Source organism: Oryctolagus cuniculus, chromosome 3 (genome assembly GCF_051225735.1).
Source record: "Oryctolagus cuniculus isolate XC-2025 breed Fujian yellow rabbit chromosome 3, ASM5122573v1, whole genome shotgun sequence".
NCBI lineage: Eukaryota > Metazoa > Chordata > Mammalia > Lagomorpha > Leporidae > Oryctolagus > Oryctolagus cuniculus.
The window spans coordinates 102,455,362-102,469,558 of NC_142869.1; the positions used below are offsets into that span (position 1 = coordinate 102,455,362).

At 36.6% G+C, this 14,197-nt stretch overlaps 1 protein-coding gene across 4 annotated transcripts in view; it reads left to right on the forward strand.

Moving 5' to 3' along the window:
* LRP1B (LDL receptor related protein 1B) overlaps positions 1 to 14,197 on the forward strand; it is a 2,138,546-nt gene that overhangs the window by 2,041,177 nt on the left and 83,172 nt on the right. For all 4 annotated transcript variants that reach the window (XM_051849573.3, XM_070071546.2, XM_002712121.6 and 1 more), the window contains exons 81-83: positions 1,396 to 1,569; positions 3,212 to 3,337; positions 12,236 to 12,400. In XM_051849573.3, coding sequence (XP_051705533.3) covers positions 1,396 to 1,569; positions 3,212 to 3,337; positions 12,236 to 12,400 — 465 coding nt within the window. The remainder of the gene's footprint in view (positions 1 to 1,395; positions 1,570 to 3,211; positions 3,338 to 12,235; positions 12,401 to 14,197) is intronic.

The window sequence follows — 14,197 nt, forward strand, 5'->3', positions numbered from 1 at the left end:
AAAAAAGGGCCGGCGCCGCAGCTCACTAGGCTAATCCTCCACCTTGCGGCGCCAGCACACCGCGTTCTAGTCCTGGTCAGGGCACTGGATTCTGTCCCGGTTGCCCCCCTTCCAGGTCAGCTCTCTGCTGTGGCCAGGGAGTGCAGTGGAGGATGACCCAAGTGCTTGGGCCCTGCACCCACCTGGGAGACCAGGATAAGTACCTGGCTCCTGGCTTCGGATCAGCGCGGTGCGCCGGCCACGGCGGCCATTGGAGGGTGAACCAAAGGCAAAGGAAGACCTTTCTCTCTGTCTTTCTCTCTCACTGTCCACTCTGCCTGTCAAAAAATAAAAATAAAAATAAAAAAAAAGAAAATATGTGAACATAAAGGGCATCCATGCTTTATAATTTCTAGGTGATGAGTAAAATAAATTCTATCATTTTCCATGTTACAAATTTCAGTACCGGGGGCTGGCTCCATGGCTCACTGGGTTAATCCTCTGCCTGCGGCACCAGCATCCCATATGGGCGCCGGGTTCTAGTCCTGGCTGCTCCTCTTCCAGTCCAGCTCTCTGCTGTGGCCGGGGAAGGCAGTGGAGGATGGCCCCAGTGCTTGGGTGCCTGCACCCACATGGAAGACCAGGGGGAGGCACCTGGCTCCTGGCTTCGGATCAGCATAGTTCTGGCCGTGGCGGCCATTTGGGCAGTGAACCAACGGAAAAGGAAGACCTTTCTCTCCATCTCTCTCTCTCACTATTTGTAACTCTACCTGTCAAATAAATAAATATAATCTTAAATAAAAAACAAATTTCATTACCAAAAGATGGATTTCTCTTTTAGTAAGATCTCTTAAAATACTACTCATGTGCACAATTACCAGTTTTCAGCTTGCATTTTCTATCTAATTTTTAAAAGAGACAATAATAATTTCAATTTTTGTTTATTTTTTGCTTAATGCTGTGTAAAATTAACCAATGACTACCTAATAAACTAGGCACTCAGGTAATCTAATCTGACTATTAATTTGATCCAGAACACAAATGGAGAGTTTTGTGAGCTAACTGCTTTGTACATCAGATAGGAGCGGCCCACAGTACACTTTTCTTTTGTCAACCACATAGCACAGAACATCAGTCTTCATATAGTAAACCCTGAGAAAATGCTTTGTGATGATGAGGATGATTAAAGTGATGATGAAAAATGTTTTAATGTTCTGAATGACATTTAATTTTCTGTGTATCCCAACTGCCAAGAAATTAATTCCAACAACTTCACAGCTAATATGGAAATATTCCAAATTTAAATTTTTTAAAGAAACAGTAGTAAGATTTCCTATATGATCTTGGATAAAGCTCATTTGCTAAGTCTGAGTAAATACATTATAATTTTATAACCTCATCTTTTAAAAATTCTAGGTTTGTTACATCCACATAGAATTGATATCTTTGAAGATTATATATATGGAGCAGGACCTAAAAATGGTGTTTTTCGAGTACAAAAATTTGGCCATGGTTCAGTAGAGTTCCTAGCTTTAGATGTTGATAAAACAAAAGGTGTTTTGATATCTCAACGCTATAAACAAGTAGACTGTGAGTATAATATTTTTTAAAGTTTTCTACTGGTGAATGTTTTTCTTCTATACCTCTCAAAATAATTAATATATTTTAGTTATTTCATTGTCAATCCCAGTAAGTTAAATAATTTTAATTTTGATTTCATCAGACTTCTTGAAATACCAAGATCAAAATAGAGATAATGTAAAAGTTTCCATTGCTGCCATAATTTGATTTGTGAAATTTTCTAGCATTTGGCTATTTCACTGAAACCAAAATTGGCATTGCTGTTAAACAGTGCTATTCTTTTTTCTACAATTATTAATAAAAACTGGTGAGCCTATAGATGATAGAAGCAAAAAAATTCAGCCTTAGCCATTTTGACTCATATTGCTATAATCAAGTAATTGTCAAAAACTAACATTCTCTTTAAAAATATTCAAAGAGAACTCTTCCCAAGATCATGAAAGTGTTTTCCTAAATTTATTTTTTATCATCATTATTGTTATTCTCCCTCTTAGAAAGAAGTATGTAGATAATTGCGATAGTTATGAAATACATGTTTCAAACAAAGACATCAAAGTCATAGAAGAACAGTGTAAAACAAATGGCTGAAATTCTATTGATATCTTCATATATCTGAAGCTATTTCAATGTATAACTTATTTATGGCAAATGAAAAAATATGATTTGATAGTTATATGGATAGACAATAGTAAATGTTTATCCAAATTAGTTTAAGATACAGGTTAAAACAAACCATGGTTGCCTAAAATCTTCCTAATATTCTATTCAAGGTCTTTCTGCCCCTTGCCAATCATTCTAAAGTTAAAGTAAAGGCATTTTATCTCATTTCTTAGTTCTACTTAATTCATATTCATAGTCAATTATTGCCACATTCCAATAAACTAATATAAAACCTCATCCTGAATAAAAGGGGTTTTCCACAGGAAGTCACTCTGATAGTCATCAGTTCGGTTACTTCAGTGCCATTCCTGTTCCATTGTAGTGAGTATAATCTCCAGGGAAGGCCACAAATCAGCTATGACTGCAAAGGATGCTAATTAGATAAACATCTACACCAAAATAAGTACAGCAAACATTTACACATGCCCACAAACTCCTTACCTGATTGAAAGTAAGTAATTTTAAACAAGAGTTTTAAAGAAACAAAAGTACTGTCTTTTGTTTGTGTTTTGAACTGACATATATAGATCTTCAGCCTTTGTAAATACCAGTGGAAAGTTGTTCCTGCATGGTCGGGCAGTCTTCTGAAGATCTAAAAGGACTAGATCCCTGAAGACTTCAGATGGCTTTGCTTTTAAGCAAACTGCACTTTGAGTTCTAAAACCAACGCTTTTTTGTTGTTGTTGCTTAGTTTTGCTTCATTTTTACCAAAATGCATTTACAACATTCAAGAGAGTGGCCAGCTATGGATTAGAATAATTTCTTTTTCCTTTTGGGAAGTACAATTAGGGCAAATTTCCTATTAATGAAATTTGTCTTGACCTGTAAAAGAGAACAATGGCACTGCATTGAGACTTTCATCACAGAATGTGATGTGCTTTCTTTCAATATTGTTAATTCACCAATTCACCTTAGCGAACTTCGTATCCTTGAAACTATTGCTTATCTGTACCGCCACATTCTTTATGTTCCTCTCTTTTATTTTCTGCAGTACCCAATCCATGCTTGGATTTAGCATGTGAATTCCTCTGCTTGCTGAATCCCTCTGGTGCCACCTGTGCTTGCCCAGAAGGAAAACATTGGATTAATGGCACCTGCAGAGATGGTAGCCTGTTAGGTAGGTATACGTCATGGTTCTGTAAAAAAAAAAATGTTCATAATTACAATAAATTTTTGCAACTATTTAAACTGAGCAGAATCACCTGCTCCATCAAGCAAATTGAATTGATATCCATGGTTCTGAACATAAATCCTTTCTCTTTGTAGAAGACTTCTTATTAATTTGTTTGCACTTACTCACGAAGCAGCATTTGACACTTAAAAATGCATTAGCAATAGATTTAGAACTTTGAATTATATCACAGAATCAAAAGGCATTTTTGTGTAGCTACTATATCAGAAAAAAACAATTGTATTTTTAGGATGCCATTCTACTATGGGTTGAAACCCAATCCAAAAATTCATTTATTCATTCAGTAAGTTTATACCCAATATATCCTGTGTGCCTAACACTAATTTGGAAACTACATCTCATTTTCTTCTGAGTAAAATGTGATTTACAATACATTCATCTTTCTACAAAAAATAATAATAAATATTTTAAGGATTATGAGCAAGGAAAAAATCTAATTAGAAACAGAGGCCAGGGGCCAGTGCTGTGGCATAATAGGCTAAGTCCACGCCTGCGGTGCCTGCATCCCATATGGACGCTGGTTCATATGCCAGCTGCTCCTCTTCCAGTTCATCTCTCTGCTGTGGTCTGGGAAAGCAGTATAGATGGCCCAAGTGCTTGGGCCCCTTCACCCATGTGGGAGACCTGGAATAAGCTCCTTGGTTTCTGATGGGCCAAGATCTGACCACTGCAGCCATTTGGAGAGTGAACCAGTGGATAAAAGACCCTACTGTTTGTCTTTTCCTCTCTATCTCAAATACATAATAAAAAATCTTAAAAAAAAGAAGACAAATTTAGAAATAAAACATAAGGTTGTTTAATGCAATATAAGATTTAGAAGCTAGAACTTGAAATAAACAATAAAAATTGAAACATCATTTCAGATTTTTTTTGTGTTAAGTGGTAAATATATAAATAAAAACAAAATAAAAAAAAATCTGATGGGAAAGGCAAAGAAGAGTTTTCTCTTTAATATCCATAAAGACTGATAATAGGTTCCCACATAATCAGAACATTTGTCATAATGGGAAAAAATACTATTAAGGGGAAAGAATATTTACAATAGGAAGTTTTACATCATAGACAAAAACACAATGCTAAAAAATCAATTGAGTGTAATAGGAAACATTGGCACCAAAATACACACTTAGGATATCTTCATTGCAGTGTTTCTAGCATGTTGTATTACTAACCTCAGTTGGAATGAACTCCTCACATGAACATTGGGCATTTGCCCTCAGTCAGCATCTGCACACATCTGTAATTTTCTCATTCTCTTCTGATGGTTGCATGGAGTTTGAAGAATTTTGTCTTTGACAAGGCATTAAGTATGCGTATGTAACTATTATATTTTTAAAAATTTATGCAAAATGTCTTCTCCTAAAACATCTCTTTTTAAGAATTTTGTGTGTAAAGCTGAAGAGGTAGAAAAGATGTTATGATGAATGACATCAACATTCATAATTGTTATTTCTGTTGACAGTGATATAGGTCACAAAGGAGACAGAGTTAAAAGTACCATAAAATTTCAGATAATTATCCAGCTGAGGGCAAGTTAGAATTTTCTGTAGTATATCTGACTTTCAAAAATCTGCAAAGAGTGATTGCATTTAGATTAAGTGGACATAAGGGAGAACATTGAAGCAGAAGAAACTGAAAAGACATGGGCACACAGCATGTAAAAAAAAAATGAGTCATTGCAGTTAGTGTATAGGATGTGGGAAGCACTTTTGTGGGTGACAGTGTTGGAAATTCCTATCAGAGGGCTAAGTATAAGTCACAGTTGGTGTATTCAGTGGGCACTTTGGTGTCAATTACCAAAAACAACAACAACAACAACAAAAATAAAAACGGGAGCTGGTGTTATGGTATAGTTGGTCAAGTTGTTGTTTGCAGCATTGGCATCTATATAAGCACTGGATTGAATGCCTAGTGCTCCACTTCTGATCCAGCTCCCTGCTAATGCACCTAGGAAAGCAGCAGAAAGTAGTCAAGGTGCTTGAACTCAACCCTGCACCCACGTGGGAGACGTGGATAAACTTCCTGGCTCCTGGTTTCAGACTGGCCCAAACCTAGTCATTGTAGCCATTTGGGAAGTGAACCGATAAAGGAAGGATGTACCTCTCTCTCTAATTCCTCCCCACTTTCTCTGTAACTCGGCCTTTCAAATAAATAAATCAGTATTTTTTTCAATTACCAAAAAAGTGCTTTCACTGGCACTAAGAAGGGATTTTACCAATTCTCCAAAAAAGGGTCAGTGCTGTCTCCATTGTTATGGGAGAATAAGAGAATTAAGTAAATTTTTTTTATATCTTAGCTAAGCTATACAAATGTCACGTATTTCCCATATACAGATTCAGGAACATGGTGACCCTACCGTCCCTCCTGCCCACATTCCCACAATTCTTCCTTCTTCCTCTACTATTCCCATTCTCAATTTTTTCAAAGATCTATTTTCAGTTAAATTTATATTCATAAGATTAACCCTACACTAAGTATTAGTATGAAGAAAAAAAAAAAAACACTGTTAGTCAACAGTCGAAACAAAGGCTGTAAACAAGTAGCAAATCTCAAAGTGTCAATTTCACTCCTATAGATTACCTTTTAGGTACTCTGTTAGTTACCACAGTTCAGGGAAAATATATGTTATTTGTCTTTTTTGGGACTGGCTTATTTCACTAAGAATAATGGTTTCCAGTTGCATCAATTTGTTGCAAATGACAGGATTTCATTTATTATTTATTCCGTATGGCATATTCCGTAGTGCATATATACCATAATTTGTTTATCCAGTCTTCAGTTGATAGACTTCTGGGTTGATTCCATATCTTAGATATTGTGAATTGACCTGGAATGAACATAGGGGTACAGAACACTCTATCATCTACTGATTTCACTTTATTTGGGTAAATCCCCAGGGGTGGGGTGGCTGGGTCATATAGTAAGTCTGTATTCAGATTTCTGAGGTATCGTCATACTGTTTTCCACATTGGCTGCACCAATTTACATTCCCACCAACAATGGATTAGGGTAGCTGTTCCCCTACATCCTCACCAGCATTTATTGTTTGTTGTTTCTGTGTGAGACCCATTCTAACTGCTGTGAGATGAAAGCTCATTGTGGTTTTGAATTGCATTTCCCTAATGGCTAGTGATCCTGAGCATTTCTTCATGTGTCTGTTGGGCATTTGGTTTCCTGTTTTGAATAGTATCTAAGTTCACTGCCCATTTATAACTGGATTGTTTGTTTTGGTGTTGTTGAGTTTTTTGAGCTCTTCATAGATTCTGCATATTAATCCTTTTTTTTAAAGATTTATTTTATTTATTTGAAAGACAGAGTTACAAAGAGAGGTAGAGACAGAGAGATTATCTCTGGTTCACTCCCTAGATAGCTGCAACGGCCAGAGCTGCGCCGATCCGAAGCCAGGAGCCAGGAGCTTCCTCCAGGTCTCCTATGTGGGTGCAGGGCCCAAGGACTTAGGCCATCCTCCCCTGCTTTCCCAGGCCACAGCAGAGCGCTGGATTGGAAGAGGAGCAGTGGAGACTAAAACTGGCTCCCAAATGGGATGCTGGCGCTTCAGGCCAGGGCTTTAACCCTCTGTGCCACAGTGACAGCCCCTAATCCTTTTATTTTTAAAATATTTTATTCATTTACTTGAGAGCTGTAGTTACATACAGAGAGGGAGAGACAGAAAGAAATGTCTTCCATCCACCTGTTCATTCCCCAAATGGCCACAATTGGCTCTGTGTGTGTAGAACTGCTCATAGTGATTTCCCAGAGACCCAGCTGCAACCTGTGCCCTCCCACACATTCACAGAACTCCCACAGTCTCAGCACTCAGGGCTTTCACAGTCACAGAGTACAGAAGATCCACTCTGCCCCACTAGCCTGTCACATCCACAGAGAAGCTGACACGTTCCCAGATCCAGCTGTCTGGGAGTTCTGCTTAGGTGGTTTGAGTCCCAGAGCCCTGGAGTCCATTATTATGTTGAGAGGCTGGGGTCACCTCACAATCCTATATGTGTTCCCAACCCCTGTCAATTCTCCCAGCCAGATTCAGAGTCAATGGGGAACACGGATTTTCCCCTCTGGTAAAGTCCCTGGACCACATACGTGCACAGCAGCCATCGGCCACAGCCCTGCTCGTTTCATAGTCATGCCCATTGTCAGGTACTCCTCTTTTCAGACTGGATTGTAGTGTAAACTATGAAAGGGGTGTACATTTCACTTTAGACTCTCATTAACAGATTTTTTAAAATATTTATTTTTAATTTCTATTTGTTTGAAAGGCAGAGGATAGATAGAAATGAAGAGACAGAGACACAGAGAGACAGAGACTGATAGAGACAGACTGACAAAGACCTTCCATCTGCCCTTTCACTCCCCAGCGTTGGCTGGAACAAGCTGAAGTCAGAAGCCTGGAATTCCTTTCAGCCTTCACATGGGTAGCAGGGACCCAAGTACTTAAGCCACCACTTGCTGCTTCTCAGGGTGTGTATTAACAGGGAGCTGGAAGCAGAAGAGCAGCAGAAACTTAGACTAGGTGCTCAAGTATATGATGCGGCTATCTGAAGTGGCGTCTTAACTGCTATGCCAGACACCTGCCCCAAAACCAGATTCTGTGAAATGTCATTTCTTTTGGTGCGGAGAAAAAGCTATGTAGTTTTTTTCATCATGTATAAGTTACATATACAATTTAAAAATTGCAACAAAATGAACACAAATGTTCAATTCCATTTTTCATAAACTTTTTGAAGTACCCTCATATTCTGGAAGAAGGTGGCTGTCAGCGTGGCTGTGGTGGGGCTTTGGAGTAGGTCAGGTTCTATCACTTCAATTGTTTTCTGCCTTGGGTTCTATATTTGATTCTCTTGGACTTGGTTTCCTCAAGTACTACAACTACTATGTAACAGAAATGGTAATATTTTATATTTAATAGTAGTAAATATTTTGAGGACTTATGAGCAAGGTATGATTATATATTCAGTTAGCAATAATTAATTCATTCAATTTTCATAATCTCTCTATATATTCATTTAATCTCCACAAAATCATGATGGTACCCTGCTGTAATTTCTCCTATTTTATAGATAAGAAAATTGAATCACTGAGCAGCTCATTTGATTTTCTAACATTATCTAGTAATTGGTGGTACCTTGAGGTGAACCCTAGGCAATCAGCTCTTGCAACCATCAAACAATAAATGCCAATGCTTTCATGTTACCTGCTGTGCCCATTTCCAAGGTTGTGGGAAATACCAGAAATAATATGGGTAAATTCTTAGTATCACAATACCTTACAAAATGTAGACCCATAAACTGTACTATAAAGCTGCTACCATAAAGCAGATAAGAAAATGAAGCCTGTTTTTTGTTGCATTAAGTCTTCAAATTATATTGCTTTTGTCTTGAAAGAAGAAAGTTTGGTTATCTGATTGTGTATTTAACCAAATGTAAAACTTTTTAGAAATTTGTTTTACTGTGGGCTGGCACTGTGGTGTAGCAGGTAAAACTACCACCTGCGATGCCAGCATCCCAAATGGGCAAAGGTTTATATTTTAGCTACTCCACTTCTGATCCAGGTTTCTGTTAATGGCCTGAAAAAACCAGATGATGGCCCAATATTTGACTCCCTGGCACTCATATGTAGTGCTAGATGGAGCTCCTGGATCCTGGCTTTGACCTGTCTCAGTCTTGGCCATTGCAGCCACCTGGGTGGTGAACCAATGGGTGGAAGATTTCCCTTTTCTGTTTCTTCCTCTCTCCTTATAATTCTGACTTTAAAATAAATAAATAAATAAATAAATCTTTTAAAAAATTTTTTACTATTTCAACCTTGCTTTAATGCATTATTCCAGAAGCCTCCTCAAAGCTCATTTTCATAATTTAAAAGAAAATTTTAAATTTAATGGGAGTATTAAAAATATTCAAATGTGTCTCTTCACGTGCAGTCCTTGATAATAGATGACTTGGACCACTTTAATAAGGCACACAAATAAGTAGATTTCAGAATTATTGATTGGTGTAGATAAATGCCAATTAATTTTTCCTGACATTAACATTTGATATAGCCAAGGGTTTTCAGCTCTTTATAATTGCTTGCCTTTCTCTAAGCTGTTATTGTTAAATGATGAGCACAGTGAATGTTTTTAATCTTCATGTGAGAAATTTGAAATTCAAATAGTACTCATTCTTGGGGAAGTATTCACCTGCTCTTTCCAATGGTTGATTATAATTGCTGGAGTTTGACTTCTGGAGGTGATTTAGGTATTGACAAAAGCAGCCTTCTTTTTCATTATAGAACTATTACTGTAGGTTTTAAAAGAATTCAACTCCATTTCTGTCTCATCAGACAGTGCTGTATTTCTAAATCTCTAAAGTAAGCATGTTACAGAAATACACAAGCCCCAGAATATAGAGATTTTGGATACCCATGTGGTTTATCAGAACATCTACAAGTGAAAGTGAGATCCTCAAGATAACCCCAAATATGCCTTACATATTTATCTTCTCTGTTCACATTTACAGACTCCATTGAGATAGATCATTCTGAATGAGTGATAAATGCAATGGTAAATTTTAACTTAAGCAAGAACTCTAGATATTTCATTAGAAAATGACCCTATACTCAGTTCTTTGCTAGAATTTCTCATTTGTATTGCACAGGTAACTACAATTTAATAGACCCAAAGCTAAATCACCCCTACATTTCCTATTGCCCTGCGTTTCCACTTACCTGTACTGATCAAGACAAGGAATTGTCCTTAATTGACCCCTATTCTCTTTATACAATGCTAAAATACGTTTTATTTCCCAGTTACCTTTAGAATGCATCCAAATTCATCAAACTCACATTGCTATATTTTGATATAATCAGTCTCAGACTTTGTGCATTCTTCACCCCATTTTCTTTTTGGGGCAAAGCCCAAAATCCAGATTTCTTCCCTCATTCTTTCCTTATCTCTTCAAAAATGCTTGTCACTTGCAATTTCTTCCCTTCCTCCAGACTCTCCATTCCAGGTCCAGCTGGAGTATCTTTCATTCAGCTTCTCCAGGGCTCTTCTTCTGGTGTTCATAGAAGATAGTCCACCTGAGCTTTCCCTCAGTGTACTTTCACTCAGTGTACTTTCAAGGCACTTGGGAAATAGTGCTCAATAAGAATGGTACTTGATTACTTAACCAAATCAGTAATCCATTGCCTGTGAAAAATGTACAATGCATCTTATACACGTAGCTCTCCATTCTTCTTTATTTTACTATTCCAGATATGGCAGATATGACTGAAAGTCAAATTCTCATTTGTGTATAGGTATGAATGGTATATACTTAAGTACTTCACATTTATGAACTTTGAGAATTTTTACTTATTTTTAAATTTATTATTTAATATTCACACAAATCTAAGTTAAATTCTTTTTCATCAAAGGCATTTTTTAAAATGATTTATTTATTTATTTGAAAGACAGAGTTACAGAGAGGCAGAGGCAGAGATGGAGAGAGAGGTGTTCCATCAGCTGGTTCACTCCCTAGGTGGCCACAAAAGCTGGAGTCTGTGCCAATCCTAAACCAGGAGCCAGGAGCTTCTTACGGGTCTCCCATGGGGGTGCAGGGACCCAAGGATTTAGGTCATCTTCCACTGCTCTCCCAGGCCATAGTAGAGAGCTGGATCAGAAGTGGAGCAGCTGGGACTTGAACCGGTGCCCGCATGGGATGCCGGCATTGCAGGTGATGGCTGCACTGGCTTTGCCACAGCGCTGTCCCCAGATCATCCAAGCCATTTTGAAGTGAAGTAACAGAAATCCTAGGTAGGTCAACTTGTATGCCTGGTAAGTGGTAGAACTAGGACTAAACACAGGTCTTGCTAAACCTGTGTTATTTTTTTTTTATTTTGTGAAAGGGTACCTCAGAAAATGTGTGCAGCAATGAAATTAAAAAGTAAGTTTATGTTAGTGCAAAATAAGGACTAATGTAAAAGAATATCGCTTCATTTAAATATTTATAGTATAAATAACATACATATACTCAGGTATGTGTGTTTGTGTGCATGTATGCCTGTGTAGGGAGTGATTTCTGTATCTTCATCCCATTCTACCAACCACAACTTGGAAATAATTTTTTAAATTTTGTCTGTTCTTTTTCATGTCAATATTCCCTAAACAATACAGTTTGGCGATGATTTATATAATATTTACATTTTTCTAGGTATGGTAAATTACCTAGAAGTGATTTTAAAGTATATGAGAAGATATATATATATATATATATATATATACAGGTTATATGCAAATTCTAAACTATTTTATATAACAGACTTGAACACTCAAAGATTTTGATACCTACAGGTGGTTCTGGAGCCAATTACTCAAGGATATCAAGAGAAATCAGTATATACAAATGTATAGATGCATACACAGATACACTCAGGACACAGTAGTGCATGTGTACATGAAAGTATATATACGCTTTAAATATATTCTACATATTTCAGTTTGATTTAATGTCAGTCATTCTTGAAAAATAGAGCATGTTAGTTCCATCTCAAAGAAAAACTCCTGTATGGGAAATACATTACTTTCAGAAAGTTTTAGTTAATTTTATTTGATATTTAGCAAATATAAAAAAAGATTAATAATACTTTAAAAAGAATACAAATTAATTTCATATTTGTATTCATTATTCAACAACTAGAACCTATTACTCTGCTTACAGAATTTATTTTGGTACTTACAAGTAGTTATTTTATGAAAAAATAAGATCCTTGTAAGATATTTTTAATAGTGTAAGTATTCTGACTTAATCATCTCCTGAATAATATGCTAATTTGTACATTTCTTTGCATGACCAGATGATTCATGCAAATCGACTTGTGAAAATGGAGGAAGATGTATTTTAAATGAGAAGGGTGATTTGAGATGTCACTGTTGGCCCAGTTATTCTGGAGAAAGATGTGAAGTCAACCACTGTAGCAACTACTGTCAAAATGGAGGAACTTGCACACCATCCACCCTGGGTAAATATTTGATTATCATTGCATATTGAAATCATCTGCATTTTTCCTTATATGTGAAAAATAAGTAAAATACTTAATGCTATGAGCATAATTCCTAATATCATGTAAAGAATATATTAGTATATAAATTTAGTAGTTCAACATAATCAATGACATTTGTTCTAAAGTATCAAAATCAAGTAACAAAATCCAGTAACAGTAGTGATCATTATTTTGTATTTAGCATATACCATGTGATAAACTTAGTGCTGAGTATTTTGCTGCTGGCTCAGAATAATTAGCAGAGCCCATTAGCAAAGCTTTTGTATGAATCCAAAGTATGCATTGTCAACTGCAGAAATACTTTCTTTAAATTCTAACTATGAAGCATTATTGAAAATTAGGCTCCTTATGAATGTAACAAATCTTACCAGATCATATGATAGCATCCTAATTCCCATCCAAAATTACAACTACTCTGTTGACATTAAAATGTAGCATATAATATAATTTGGAATGAATCAAGTTTTGACATGATAGGTTATACTTGATATTTTATTAGTTTACCCAACAGCCATGTTTGCAGAGTATTCTCCATAGCACATAAGTGAACCTGAAACACACTTGCCTATTGGTTTCTAAATATTAAGCATAAAATATGCTCCTATGAGAAAAAATCACACAATGCAAATAAACATCTAGTTTCCAAATTCCAATATGCTGTGCAAGGGACATTATACAACTATTACATACAACCTATACACATTTAATTGTACTACTTAGACATATATTTATTTAAATGGAAAAGTAACCTATATGATCTTTATTTCCTCTGTATGGTTAACTTCGATCTTACTGGGAGTTCTCACTTCTTCTATTGCATGTATCTGTTCTTTCAAGTATTTAGCATAATACCAACTTTAATAATCACATGGATAAGAATTCTCAATGAGGTTCAGAGAGATCAAGCTGTTTCTGATTTGCATTCTTATAGAATTTTGATGATTTTACACACACACACACATACATATATATATGTATACTCTTTGTAAGATTTATTTATTTATTTTTTAAAGATTTATTTATTTATTTGAAAGTCAGAGTTACACAGAGGAGAGGCAGAGAGAGAAAGAGAGTCTTCCGTCAGATGGTTCACTCCCCAATTAGGCACAATGGCCGGAGCTGTGCCGATCCGAAGCCTGGAGCCAGGAGCTTCCTCCTAGTCTCCCATGCGGGTGCAGGGACCCAAGGACTTGGGCCATCCTCTACTGCCTTCCCAGGCCATAGCAGAGAGCTGGACTGGAAGAGGAGCAGAAAGGACTAGAACTGGCGCCCATATGGGATGCCAGTGCTTCAGGCCAGGGCATTAACCCTCTGTGCCACAGTGCTGGCCCCATAAGATTTATTTATTTGAAAGGCAGAGTAAGAGAAAGAGAAAGAAACAGAGACACGTAGACATCTTCCATGTATGATTCACACCCCAAATGCCTAAAAGAGCCAGGGCTGGGCCAGGGAGAAGCCAAGAACCAGGAACTCTATTGAGTGGACATATTGCTGTTGGAGAAATTACAATACTGAGTCTTTCACTGAACAAGCAAATAAGAATCCAAATTCAGTAAATGTGTGTGATTGCATTTTACTAACACAGATGTTATTTCAGTTAGAGAAGACACTTTTCTTGAGGAATGAATTGTTTGAAGATTTTATTACTGAATTGACAACTTAATTTTGTCACAATGATAATGAAAATCATTGAGTTATAGCTAGATAATTTATTTATATTTGTCTTCAGAATATTTAGCTCAAGGAAACCATTTG